The following is a 14,685-nucleotide window of genomic DNA, read 5'->3' as shown; positions in this document are numbered from 1 at the left end:
TCTGGTGAGTGGTCTTCCATTATGTGTATGTCTAGTGTACTTAATGAGTCAGGGTCTGGTGAGTGGTCTTCCATTATGTGTATATCTAGTGTACTTAATGAGTCAGGGTCTGGTGAGGGGTCTACCATCATGTGTATATCTAGTGTACATAATGCGTCAGGGTCTGGTGAATAGTCTACCATCATGTGAATATCTAGTGTACATAATGAGTCAGGGTCTTGTGAATAGTCTACCATCATGTGTATATCTAGTGTACCTAATGAGTCAGGGTCTGGTGAATGGTCTAACATCATGTGTATATCTAGTGTACATAATGAGTCGGGGTCTGGTGAATGGTCTACTATTTATATGTATATCTATTGTACACAATGAGTCAGGGTATGGTGAATGGTTTATCATCCATATGTATATCTAGTGTACATAATGAGTCGGGGTCTGATGAGTGGTCTTCCATTATGTGTATATCTAGTGTACTTAATGAGTCAGGGGCTGGTGAGTGGTCTACCATCATGTGTATATCTAGTGTACATAATGAGACAGGGTCTAATGAATGGTCTACCGTCCATGTGTATATCTAGTACACCTAAGGAGTCAGGGTCTGGTGACTGGTCAACCATCATGTGTATATCTAGTGCACCTAATGAGTCAGGGTCTGGTGAATGGTCTACCATCATGTGTATCTCTAGTGTACATAATGAGTCAGGGTCTGATGAATGGTCTACCATCATGTGAATATCTAGTGTACATAATGAGTCAGGGTCTGATGGATGGTCTACCATCATGTGAATATCTAGTGTACATAATGAGTCAGGGGCTGGTGAATGGTCGACCATCATGTGTATCTCTAGTGTACATAATGAGTCAGGGTCTGGTGAATAGTCTACCATCATGTGTATATCTAGTGTACCTAATGATTCAGGGTCTGGTGAATGGTCTACCATCATGTGTATCTCTAGTGTACATAATGAGTCAGGGTCTGGTGAATAGTCTACCATCATGTGTATATCTAGTGTACCTAATGAGTCAGGGTCTGGCGAATGGTCTACCATCATGTGTATATCTAGTGTACATAATGCGTCAGGGTCTGGTGAATAGTCTACCATCATGTGAATATCTAGTGTACATAATGAGTCAGGGGCTGGTGAATGGTCGACCATCATGTGTATCTCTAGTGTACATAATGAGTCAGGGTCTGATGAATGGTCTACCATCATGTGAATATCTAGTGTACATAATGAGTCAGGGGCTGGTGAATGGTCGACCATCATGTGTATCTCTAGTGTACATAATGAGTCAGGGTCTGGTGAATGGTCTACTATCCATATGTATATCTAGTGTACATAATGAGTCAGGGTCTGATGGATGGTCTACCATCATGTGAATATCTAGTGTACATAATGAGTCAGGGTCTGGTGAATAGTCTACCATCATGTGTATATCTAGTGTACCTAATGAGTCAGGGTCTGGTGAATGGTCTAACATCATGTGTATATCTAGTGTACATAATGAGTCGGGGTCTGATGAGTGGTCTTCCATTATGTGTATATCTAGTGTACATAATGAGTCAGGGTCTGCATAATGAGTCAGGGTCTGGTGAGTGGTCTTCCATTATGTGTATGTCTAGTGTACTTAATGAGTCAGGGTCTGGTGAGTGGTCTACCATCATGTGTATATCTAGTGTACATAATGCGTCAGGGTCTGGTGAATAGTCTACCATCATGTGAATATCTAGTGTACATAATGAGTCAGGGTCTGATGGATGGTCTACCATCATGTGAATATCTAGTGTACATAATGAGTCAGGGTCTTGTGAATAGTCTACCATCATGTGTATATCTAGTGTACCTAATGATTCAGGGTCTGGTGAATGGTCTACCATCATGTGTATAGGGTCTGGTGAGTGGTCTTCCATTATGTGTATATCTAGTGTACATAATGAGTCAGGGTCTGGTGAGTGGTCTTCCATTATGTGTATATCTAGTGTACTTAATGAGTCAGGGTCTGGTGAGTGGTCTACCATCATGTGTATATCTAGTGTACATAATGAGTCAGGGTCTGGTGAGTGGTCTACCGTCCATGTGTATATCTAGTACACCTAAGGAGTCAGGGTCTGGTGAGTGGTCTACTACATGTGTATATCTAGTGTACATAATGAGTCAGGGTCAGGTGAGTGGTCTACCATCATGTGTTTATCTGGTGTACATAATGAGTCAGGGTCTGGTGAGTGGTCTACCGTCCATGTGTATATCTAGTACACCTAAGGAGTCAGGGTCTGGTGACTGGTCAACCATCATGTGTATATCTAGTGCACCTAATGAGTCAGGGTCTGGTGAATGGTCTACCGTCCATGTGTATATTTAGTGAACATAATGAGTCAGGGTCTGGTGAGTGGTCTACCGTCCATGTGTATATCTAGTGTACATAATGAGTCAGGGTCTGGTGAATGGTCTACCATCATGTGTATATCTAGTGTACATAATTAGTGAGGGTCTGGTGAATAGTCTACCATCATGTGTATATCTAGTGCACCTAATGAGTAAGGGTCTGGTGAGTGGTCTACCGTCCATGTGTATATCTAGTGTACAGAATGAGTCAGGGTCTGGTGAGTGGTCTACCATACATGTGTATATCTAGCGTACATAATGAGTCAGGGTCTGGTGAGTGGTCTACCATCATGTGTATATCCAGTGTACATAACGAGTCAGGGTCTGGTGAATGGTCTACCATCATGTGTATATCCAGTGTACATAATGAGTCAGGGTCTGGTGAGTGGTCTACTATCATGTGTATATCTAGTGTACATAATGAGTCAGGGTCTGGTTAGTGGTGTACCATCATGTGTATATCTAGTGTACATAATGAGTCAGGGTCTGGTGAATGGTCTACTATCCATGTGTATATCTAGTGTACATAATGAGTCAGGGTCTGGCGAGTGGTCTTCCATCATGTGTAAATCTAGTGTACATAATGAGTCAGGGTCTGGTGAATGGTCTACCATACATGTGTATATCTAGTGTACATAATAAGTAAGGGTTTGGTGAATAGTCTACCATCATGTGTATATCTAGTGCACCTAAAGAGTCAGGGTCTGGTGAATGGTCTTCCACCATGTGTATATCTAGTGTACATAACGAGTCGGGGTCTGGTGAATGGTCTACTATTCATATGTATATCTATTGTACATAATGAGTCAGGGTATGGTGAATGGTTTATCATCCATATGTATATCTAGTGTACATAATGAGTCGGGGTCTGGTGAATGGTCTACTATCCATATGTATATCTATTGTACATAATGAGTCAGGGTATGGTGAATGGTTTATCATCCATATGTATATCTAGTGTACATAATGAGTCGGGGTCTGGTGAATGGTCTACTATCCATATGTATATCTAGTGTACATAATGAGTCAGGGTCTGGTGAATGGTCTACCATCATGTGTATATCTAGTGTACATAATGAGTCAGGGTCTGGTGAATGGTCTACCATCATGTGTATATCTAGTGTACATAATGAGTCAGGGTCTGGTGAATGGTCTACCATCATGTGTATATCTAGTGTACATAATGAGTCAGGGTCTGGTGAATGGTCTACCATCATGTGTATATCTAGTGTACATAATGAGTCAGGGTCTGGTGAATGGTCTACCATCATGTGTATATCTAGTGTACATAATGAGTCAGGGTCTGGTGAATGGTCTACCATCATGTGTATATCTAGTGTACATAATGAGTCAGGGTCTGGTGAATGGTCTACCATCATGTGTATATCTAGTGTACATAATGAGTCAGGGTCTGGTGAATGGTCTACCATCATGTGTATATCTAGTGTACATAATGAGTCAGGGTCTGGTGAATGGTCTACCATCATGTGTATATCTAGTGTACATAATGAGTCAGGGTCTGGTGAATGGTCTACCATCATGTGTATATCTAGTGTACATAATGAGTCAGGGTCTGGTGAATGGTCTACCATCATGTGTATATCTAGTGTACATAATGAGTCAGGGTCTGGTGAATGGTCTACCATCATGTGTATATCTAGTGTACATAATGAGTCAGGGTCTGGTGAATGGTCTACCATCATGTGTATATCTAGTGTACATAATGAGTCAGGGTCTGGTGAATGGTCTACCATCATGTGTATATCTAGTGTACATAATGAGTCAGGGTCTGGTGAATGGTCTACCATCATGTGTATATCTAGTGTACATAATGAGTCAGGGTCTGGTGAATGGTCTACCATCATGTGTATATCTAGTGTACATAATGAGTCAGGGTCTGGTGAATGGTCTACCATCATGTGTATATCTAGTGTACATAATGAGTCAGGGTCTGGTGAATGGTCTACCATCATGTGTATATCTAGTGTACATAATGAGTCAGGGTCTGGTGAATGGTCTACCATCATGTGTATATCTAGTGTACATAATGAGTCAGGGTCTGGTGAATGGTCTACCATCATGTGTATATCTAGTGTACATAATGAGTCAGGGTCTGGTGAATGGTCTACCATCATGTGTATATCTAGTGTACATAATGAGTCAGGGTCTGGTGAATGGTCTACCATCATGTGTATATCTAGTGTACATAATGAGTCAGGGTCTGGTGAATGGTCTACCATCATGTGTATATCTAGTGTACATAATGAGTCAGGGTCTGGTGAATGGTCTACCATCATGTGTATATCTAGTGTACATAATGAGTCAGGGTCTGGTGAATGGTCTACCATCATGTGTATATCTAGTGTACATAATGAGTCAGGGTCTGGTGAATGGTCTACCATCATGTGTATATCTAGTGTACATAATGAGTCAGGGTCTGGTGAATGGTCTACCATCATGTGTATATCTAGTGTACATAATGAGTCAGGGTCTGGTGAATGGTCTACCATCATGTGTATATCTAGTGTACATAATGAGTCAGGGTCTGGTGAATGGTCTACCATCATGTGTATATCTAGTGTACATAATGAGTCAGGGTCTGGTGAATGGTCTACCATCATGTGTATATCTAGTGTACATAATGAGTCAGGGTCTGGTGAATGGTCTACCATCATGTGTATATCTAGTGTACATAATGAGTCAGGGTCTGGTGAATGGTCTACCATCATGTGTATATCTAGTGTACATAATGAGTCAGGGTCTGGTGAATGGTCTACCATCATGTGTATATCTAGTGTACATAATGAGTCAGGGTCTGGTGAATGGTCTACCATCATGTGTATATCTAGTGTACATAATGAGTCAGGGTCTGGTGAATGGTCTACCATCATGTGTATATCTAGTGTACATAATGAGTCAGGGTCTGGTGAATGGTCTACTATCCATATGTATATCTAGTGTACATAATGAGTCAGGGTCTGGTGAATGGTTTACCACCATGTGTATATCTAGTGTACATAATGAGTCAGGGTCTGGTGAATGATCTACCATCCATTTGTATATCTATTATACATTATGAGTTAAGGTCTGGTATATGGTCTACCTTCCATGCGTATGAATATCGTACATAATAAGTCAGGGTCTGGTATATGGTCTACCTTCCATGCGTATATCTATCGTACATAATGAGTCGGGGTCTGGTATAGGGTCTACCATCTATTTAGCATACAGTTCTAGCCAATGATTTGTGAGTGATTTAATATTAAGTAAATGAAGCATACATTTCAACTTTATTTTATTCAATTTTCTATATACAATGTAACATACAATGTAAAACTCCTTCGACTTGGTTACTCCAGGAGTACCCTTACTAACTATTCGTATGCAATCAAAGTCTCGAGTGAGAAATATGCACAGTACTAGACATAGTTTAGTAAGCGTGCAATAACCAAAATAGTGAGAGAGAAAAAATCGTTTATCTCTTAGAATTTTTATTTCATTACTATTGAGCATTTACAAAAAATCATTAAATCTTTTTTCATACATTTATCAAATTCAACATTCCTAATGATGTTTACCTTTCTCATTAAAATAATTTCATATATTGCCATCATTATCTAAATGTGCCACATGTACATAATACACACAGCTATTTAACATACACAACCATAGAACTAAATAGAAGCAGTTATGGTGAAGAATAAGCACGCGATCTTTAAATCGTCTTGTATCAGATGTCTGGACATCACCGCTGGAGGATTTTGTTTGGTGTGAATATGGACCTGTAGACACTATACAATTCTCCGTTGATATATACGTTGCCCCAAACAATATAAACTTGTATCCTGCCTTGTCGTAGAAATATGAATGGTACTTTGAAAACTCTTTAATGCAAATTTACGTCCCCTAAGGTTGTGTGAATTATTGGAACAGTTTCACGCCAAATACAAATGATTAAGGGAACAGAAACTGTTACATAGGGAGTGCTCTTCCCGGGAAAATGTTGATATTTGTCAATTCTGTGTTTTTGTTGATGCCGAACTTACATTCGGTGTCTTCGACGTCATGTTATTTTTCATTGATCTTTAGTGCAATCTCAGTTTTTACGAGCAATGCGCTTGTGGTATTCTAATGACCCAATATAACTCAACCATCTGCAAATGATTTTAACGCTGTAAATTTCGTTTTTCAGCAAATTAACACTACCAGTCAATGAGTGTAGTGTTTTTTGGACTTCGTCAATTTTCTGTAGCTGTCGTTCAATCATATCAATCCTCGTATCATCCCTGAAGCCTGGTCTATTACCTGTAAAACAATAACCCATATTATTCATATTTATCAAGTTAATATTTGATTAATGATTTTTTTCTTCTAGAGATGCTTTATAAATAGTCACTGCACAACGTTGATAAAATCTCAAATAATTGGTATATTGTTTCATAAATGCGATGGGATGCGGGTCAATCCTATATTTGTTAAATGTATTTAGGCAAATAGCCTGATAAGATATACCGGCTACCACAAGAACAAAAAATCATAACTTATGAACTAACAACATCCCCAACTGTGGAGATATTAAACACCAAAACTGACTGATGTCGTGTTGGAATTTACTAGTAAGAGTATAGAAATAAACCAACCATCTACTGCAATTTTTTCACCGCCGAGGCACATCTCTTTTCCTTTCTGATAAAGTGTTCCATTACAGCAAGATAGGTTATGATTTTCAAACACCGTTTTATCGTAGACGTTTCCACAGCAAATTTCACTTGCGTTTTTATATGTTTTACCGCTGGCTGTAAAGGTTAAAAATAGTAATTATACTAAGTACTTATCATAGTATATCACAAGAAAACATTTAAACGGGTTGAATGAAAACCGGAAACGACAAATCAATTTCCCCCCTATTGGCTCTTGTATTAAAGCAGTTTCATGCTTATATGAATGTAACTACACGTGAAGTGGTCATGACGAATGTCCTTTTAAATAGCTACGTTACATTGCATCACTGATATATTGAGTGATGTTTCAAATCTTAACATTTATTTTCTTACTGATATTGCTTTATATACAGTATTGAATTTTAGACAAACAAACTCGAAAACCGTACCCCATTGTTGTAGGAAACATTGAGTGTATAAGAACTCACGACACACGATTAATATAAAGTTAGCATAGTAAAATACAGTATGACAATTGTTAACCAATATCACAACAAAATGAAGGTACTAGCGAAGAATCCCTTCGGTTTCACCGAAGTGAGATTCCCTGTAATTGTTTATGGCATCACTGATATATAGAGTTATATTTCAATTCTTCACGTTTATTTTCTTACTTGCTATGTATACAGTATTGAATTTTAGACAAACAAACTCGAAAACCGTACCCCATTGTCATAGGAAACATACATTGAGTGTATAAGAACTCTATCTCTTTATATCAGAATTTCAGCTAGGAGAGGCATTTTCAACTTACCATTACAACATTGGATAATTTGACCATCTTGCTTACGGTCAGATAGTTTGGAGTCGCAGCATATCTGCTCGTCTAAGTTGTAGTTGGTCTTATCACAGAAATGGGTTAGCCCGACTGACATCCTCACTGGAGAAAAAAATAGATGCTCTTCATAAGTTTCCAATGTAAGTCTCAAACCGTTGAAATAGTTGAAAATAATAAATACATTTTACATGTCAAAAGAATAGGTTGAAACCCGTTTATTACTGAACCCAGTGCAATGTAAAGACTTAAAAAAATCCTTTTTAGTGAAAAAACTGTCCTGCAGGTTTACAAGTTATTTTATTACAATAATGGAAAAGTATACACTTTTCTTATTCAATAATCTGAGAGGAGTTTTCTCCCCGAATACTGAAGAACAAAGGATAGGACCAGTGCCACGTTTATAACCATGACTGATATTTATCAGAATGGTATGTACGGTAGACGAGGACTTGTTGGCGGCTAAAACATTTTCCTGGTGTATCGTTAACTGAAGAACAAAAATCATAACTTATGAAATAACAACATCCTCAACTACGGAGATATTAAACACCAAAACTGACTGATGTCGTGTTGGAATTTACTAGTACGAGTATAGAAATAAACCAACCTTTTATTTCACCGCCGAGGCACATCTCTTTTCCTTTCTGGTAACGTGTTCCATTACAGCAAGATAAGTTTTGATTTTCAAACACCGTTTTATTGTAGACGCTTCCACAGCAAATTTCACTTTCATTTTTATAGGTTTCGCCGCTGGCTGTAAAAGTTAAAAATAGCAATTATACTATGTACTTATCAGAGTATATCACACGAAAACATTTAGTATAAGTAACTTATAACACGTGTTGACTATATGTATCTATGAACTGAGATAGTATTAGCATTGACACTATATAACCCTACCAAAAACAGATTTACAAAATAGATGAAAACAGTTAACAGAATTATTGAATGAACACCGGAAACGGCAAATCAACATTTCCCCTATTGGCTCCCATGTTAAAGCAGTTTTGTGCTTATATGAATATAACTAGAGCACGTGAAGTGGTTATGACACATTTTTTTAAAAAGGCTACGTTACATAGAGTGTTGTTTTGTCAGTGTTGTTTCAGTGACGACACACGATTAATATAAAGTTAGCATAGTAAAATACAGTATGACAATTGCTAACCAATATCGCAAACAAATGAAGGTACTAGCCAAGAATCCCTTCGGTTTCACCGAAGTGAGATTCCCTGTAATTGTTTATGGCATCACTGATATATAGAGTTATATTTCAATTCTTCACGTTTATTTTCTTACTTGCTATGTATACAGTATTGAATTTTAGACAAACTCGAAAACCGTACCCCATTGTCATAGGAAACATACATTGAGTGTATAAGAACTCTATCTCTTTATATCAGAATTTCAGCTAGGAGAGGCATTTTCAACTTACCATTACAACATTGGATAATTTGACCATCTTGCTTACGGTCAGATAGTTTGGAGTCGCAGCATATCTGCTCGTCTAAGTTGTAGTTGGTCTTATCACAGAAATGGGTTAGCCCGACCGACATCCTCACTGGAGAAAAAAATAGATGCTCTTCATAAGTTTCCAATGTAAGTCTCAAACCGTTGAAACAGTTGAAAATAATAAATACATTTTACATGTCAAAAGAATAGGTTGAAACCCGTTTATTACTGAACCCAGTGCAATGTAAAGACTTAAAAAATCCTTTTTAGTGAAAAAACTGTCCTGCAGGTTTACAAGTTATTTTATTACAATAATGGAAAAGTATACACTTTTCTTATTCAATAATCTGAGAGGAGTTTTCTCCCCGAATACTGAAGAACAAAGGATAGGACCAGTGCCACGTTTATAACCATGACTGATATTTATCAGAATGGTATGTACGGTAGACGAGGACTTGTTGGCGGCTAAAACATTTTCCTGGTGTATCGTTAACTGAAGAACAAAAATCATAACTTATGAAATAACAACATCCTCAACTACGGAGTAATACCAAATTTTCTCTGAGCCAATTCCAATGAAGATATGTAACGTTATCTCTGTCATTATCATCACATCAGCTATGGTGCGATAACAAAACATAATTTGGTTAGTCTCACTACATCCACACTTTTTAATCAACAGAAAGAATATTTCAATAATATACTTCTATGAAAAAAAGAAAAAAGAAAAAAAAATAAAAAAAATATATATATATATATACTTCTGTGGCGTGGCTTGTTTCATATTAACATGAAAAATTAGAATATATATATTCGAAAAATAATGTGACTGAGTCAAATTTTTGAAAAACGTTTTCATCATATTTTTGTGTAAAAAATGAATCAGAGGATTTTTATAGGGAAATGAATCATTTCAGCTTAAAATAATGGTGATTCCCATTTATTTTTAGGTCATGAATTCATAATGTAGTGTTATTTTTCATTTGAATGAGTCATCATTGTTGCAAACTAAAAGATACCATAGTTATTGAGGAGAGCAGTTAGTATAAGGAAAATGAAACAGAAAGTAACTATTTATCTTGATACTTACTGCTATACAACATCTTATCCTATACCTATTAAATCTGATATTATACAATAATGTTACATACAATTTCATAATTAAGTGTTGTGATTTTAGTGAACGAGATTTTTATATGTTTTATATCTCCATACTAGTATTAGGGACTGATCAAATTCATTTTGATTTGAACTTTAGTAAATAAACATAATCATTCTATATTAAACAATAAAACTATAATATCTAGAAATGGTGTAGGTCCTTTGTGTTTTCGATATTCCTTGAGAATAAGTATCATGCATTCTAGAAACCCTAGTTAAAAAAGTAATGCATGCGTCCTTTTATGCTCTTTACTTAACTTATTTCAAAGATTGAACGTAATAAAAATAATTGTAAACACAAATGTAATGAAGAAGGCTCAGATTACAAAATGAATCAAACTAGTTTTCATTGTTCTGGAAAGATTTCAATATACATAAACTTCTTAAAATTTTCAAGACATCTTAAATGATTAAATTACGCCAAATGTTGATTTCTTATTTCCTGTCTCTCCTCAAAGTGTTATTAAAATAATTGATAAAGGAATTCATTATATAAACATATTTGGAAAACATGTTTGTATCGGCTCAAGAAAACATCTGCAATACTGAAGACTGAGAGTCCATATATCCAAGATATAATAGTTTGAAAGACAATACGGGAAACTATGTGTTTAATTTAAATTTTCCGTTCCGTAGACAGTGTTGCTTTAAAAAAATTAAAAGTCCCAAATAAATGGATATTTCACAAATAAATAATAGAGGGAGGACCTCTCCTCATAACAGATACAACTTTAAGTAACAACATTATAACTCAAGTAATAACAGACAGTACGTATAGTTATTTCTAAATAATAGGCTGCTATATTTGTTTATATAATATATTATTTATGGAATCTATCTTATTTCAGGTATAGCTACTCGTATTCGAAAAACCTTCCATGTTAATTAATGACTAGTTTTTTGTCATCTTGTCCCGTTTTATGAAACCGCTCTCATGTCCAATCTCAGATTCTGTGCTCGGTCCCATTTTCTTGTTCCCTAGATAAACTATTGTTATCTGCAGTAGCAGATTGCAGTAGAATTGAATTTTTAATAACTGAAGGAAGAAAATATTGCAAAATACTAATACGAAAAATAATATAAATTTTTAATTTAATATACTGGGCAGAAATAAAATGGTGCAATTTTCAAAAGCACATTTTACTGTTATGAAAAATAAGCTACAATGCCTAGGGAAATCAGAGAAATAAGCTGAAATACGATGATAAAACAGAAAATAAACTACCATTCATTGGTCAATGGGAAAAAATAAACCAGAATCTTGTTTAAGTAGAGAAAATAAGCTAAAATACTTTGGTAAAACTAAGAAAGAAAGCTACAAAACCATTATATAAAGTGAAGAGAACTACCAGAATAGATTGGCAAAAAAGAACAGATTAAATTACAATGCATTTGTGAAAAAAGATACAATGCCAAGGTAAAAACTAAGAAATAAGCTTCAATCGATTGACAAAACTGAGGAGTTAAACTAGCCTACTATGCATTAGTTAAAAGAAGGAAATAACGTAAAATGCCTAGGTAAAATTTTGAAATAAGCTTTAACCGATTGACAAACCTGAGGAGTGAAACTAGCCTACTGTGCATTAGTAAAAATAGGAAATAGCGTAAAATGCCCGGGTAAATCTTTGAAATAAGCTTTAACCGATTGACAAAACTGAAGAGTGAAACTAGCCTACTGTGCATTAGTAAAAATAAGGAAATAACGTAAAATCAGGTAAAATTTAAGAAATAAGCTTCAGTTGCCTGGTAAATTAAAGGAATCAAACTACAATGCATAAGTAAATTAGTCATAGTGTACAATGCCTTGGCAAAAGTGAGGAAATGAGCCACAGTGTCTTGGTAAAACGAAGGAAGAAGAAATGACAGTGTCAAACCTTATCAATAAAAACATTATTGAGCTGTTTAATGTGTGGTCGGGTGGCCACAAACAAGAGTGATTAATGTAAATTTACAAACCAAAAAAATGTTTCATAACTGTTGTAAAAGTACGTTTAAAGAAATAATAAAATGTTATTAGTAAGAGCGTAACTTAATCAATGATAATGTAATGTTACAGAACTCCAATGAAATGTATTGTGTTAACATTTACTTTCGTAGATTGTCAATGTTAATTACAGACATCAATCGATATATTACAAAAAATGTATATAATAAATTACCTCCGAAAAATGCAGCCAGGAGATAACAGAAAAGCATGGTGTACCGGCCTGGCATGATGAACCAATATTAGAAAGAAAAAAATGGTCGACCTTTTAATCAATAAAATGATATTTTCCTTATTTCTAAATATAATATAGGTAAACCAGGTCAGAAATAAAAAAACATTTCTTACCGGTGTTCATCTTTGAATCACCGAAACCGCAATTAATGCTGACGTACATCTCTAACTTATAAACAGTACACGATTACAGATCCGTCATACTTACTTGAAGTACTACTAACACATCCGTTTAGAATGATCCACTCATGTCATTCTTGGACAGTGAGTACCTCCCCACTTTTCATAAATCTTGCATAAACAAATCCAGATAGTATCAGATTTGTCATAATTGTAGTATTTTTTCATAGTCTAATGGCAGTTGTTTTCAGTTGGTAGATTCATGTACAGAACACACATCAAGAATGTAAATATATATACCTGTTACTACTTTGGACGATGCACCACCCACAATATTACGGCACAACTTGGAACCATTCATGGTATTTTTTAAACTTTAAACATATAAAAATCTCCAAATGGGAACAAAAGATTCGGCACAATTTATTACAATTTATGAAGCCATTTCCTATCAATGTCAATATTCTGTAATAAAAATGTATAATCAAAATCTTTCTTTGATCTAATTAAAGTTTGCACATGGTCCCAACATATTGTAAGGAGGATAAACTTGATAGATAATTTAAAGTCAGATGACAGCTCATTCTTGCTCTCTAGAAAATGATTCCAATCCTGTTTTAAAATATAGAGATTAATTGCTAACATTTAAAATTAACATTGTGATTATTGTAGCTGTTTCACGTTATTCCCGCTCAAACTTTTCAGAATCGACCTAAGCAATGAAAGTATCCATTTAAGATCTAACATTACCATTATTTTTCACCGAAATGACAATAACTACATGAAACGATCTCACGGGAAAATTAACTTCATTTTTAAAAGATTTTTTTCACAGTCCGCTTCCTCCAGCGTTTATTAAGCCATTATATTTATTATAGATTTAAGTATTTGTAACAGGTTAGGAAATGTCATGTCGAATTTCTAAAGATGGTCCGGTACCATCTCGTATTGGTTTCTCTGACCGTGTGTAACTACAATGTACATGATAATAATTAAAGACAACAACTTGCAGCTTACATTACCATGACTTATAAATGTGACTATTTCGATTTTTCAATCATGAGCTTTCTTTTTCTTGTTAGTAGCATTCTTAATTCCTCTACATACGGTTTACATGGACTTCCACAGAATATCGCAATTTATGTGGTAGATGTCGAGTGCTGACTGACAAACTTTACAACACAGGGTTCCGAGAGGTGCAGCATGATAAAGATATGGCCAAGTTTAATATATATTTTTCATTATTCACTCAAAGAATCAAATTCCTTTTTGTATTTCCAGTATTTCCAAAGCTTTCAACCTTTTAAACAGACTTCCTAAAATTAAATCAAATATTCCACCAAAAAAGGTTTACAATTATAATGGCGTTTTAAAATACAGTCAGGACCACAACCAGCTGCGGTTCCTTTTCTATTCTATATACACCTTCCAAATCCAGGTCAATATATTAATTGTAAATGTATCGTTTTGAAAGCCCCCCTCCCCTCCCTTTCAGAATAATTCTGGATAATAACCCCTGTTTCTGTTTTGCCTGATTTACTGTTCCATAATTTGTTTTAACCCGTGAAGGTTAGGGTAAAGAATAGGCCAAACTTGATCTGCTGTCCCCATGGCAACACTAAGGATCTGTTTCGTTTCCTATCTTTCCTGTCTTCTTTTTTTCATCTTCTTTCTGTTTCCTTCGGCGCCCGTCCTCATACCACCCTGGCGGTTGCGAATACGTTAAACCCTGACCAAACAAACAACCATGATTTATTTTTAAATAATTCTTCTTGGTGTGGAAATGAGATAAAATGATGGTTAAATTGTGATATGATAATTGACTTGATAATAAGTATTCTTCCTTAAGGT

At 35.6% G+C, this 14,685-nt stretch overlaps 2 protein-coding genes across 3 annotated transcripts; one reads left to right on the top strand and one right to left on the bottom strand.

Annotated features, from left to right (window-relative positions):
• The first annotated feature begins 3,350 nt into the window (after positions 1-3,350).
• Positions 3,351-5,342, top strand: LOC110466809 (uncharacterized transmembrane protein DDB_G0289901-like). The gene has a single exon (XM_021523569.1). It carries the CDS (start codon positions 3,351-3,353, stop codon positions 5,340-5,342), a length of 1,992 nt encoding a protein of 663 aa, XP_021379244.1.
• A 320-nt stretch (positions 5,343-5,662) lies between these two features.
• LOC110466742 (galaxin-like) lies at positions 5,663-13,199 on the bottom strand. Of its 2 annotated transcripts, none has more exons than XM_021523465.1 (6): positions 12,923-13,199; positions 9,319-9,444; positions 8,491-8,637; positions 7,860-7,985; positions 7,025-7,180; positions 5,663-6,689 (listed from the first exon to the last, which is right to left on the bottom strand). In XM_021523465.1, coding segments are annotated over exons 1-6 (765 nt in total). In that variant the 5' UTR covers positions 12,924-13,199; the 3' UTR covers positions 5,663-6,480. The 2 variants fall into 2 exon arrangements, with proteins under 2 accessions (XP_021379140.1, XP_021379139.1); XM_021523464.1 differs by lacking the exon at positions 12,923-13,199 and adding an exon at positions 12,656-12,698.
• Positions 13,200-14,685: the final 1,486 nt, after the last annotated feature.

This window comes from Mizuhopecten yessoensis, unplaced genomic scaffold (assembly GCF_002113885.1).
Source record: "Mizuhopecten yessoensis strain PY_sf001 unplaced genomic scaffold, ASM211388v2 scaffold11145, whole genome shotgun sequence".
In the NCBI taxonomy this organism is placed as follows: Eukaryota; Metazoa; Mollusca; class Bivalvia; order Pectinida; family Pectinidae; genus Mizuhopecten; species Mizuhopecten yessoensis.
Note: the sequence above shows the minus strand (reverse complement) of the source record. Positions and strands in the feature narration are given on the sequence as shown.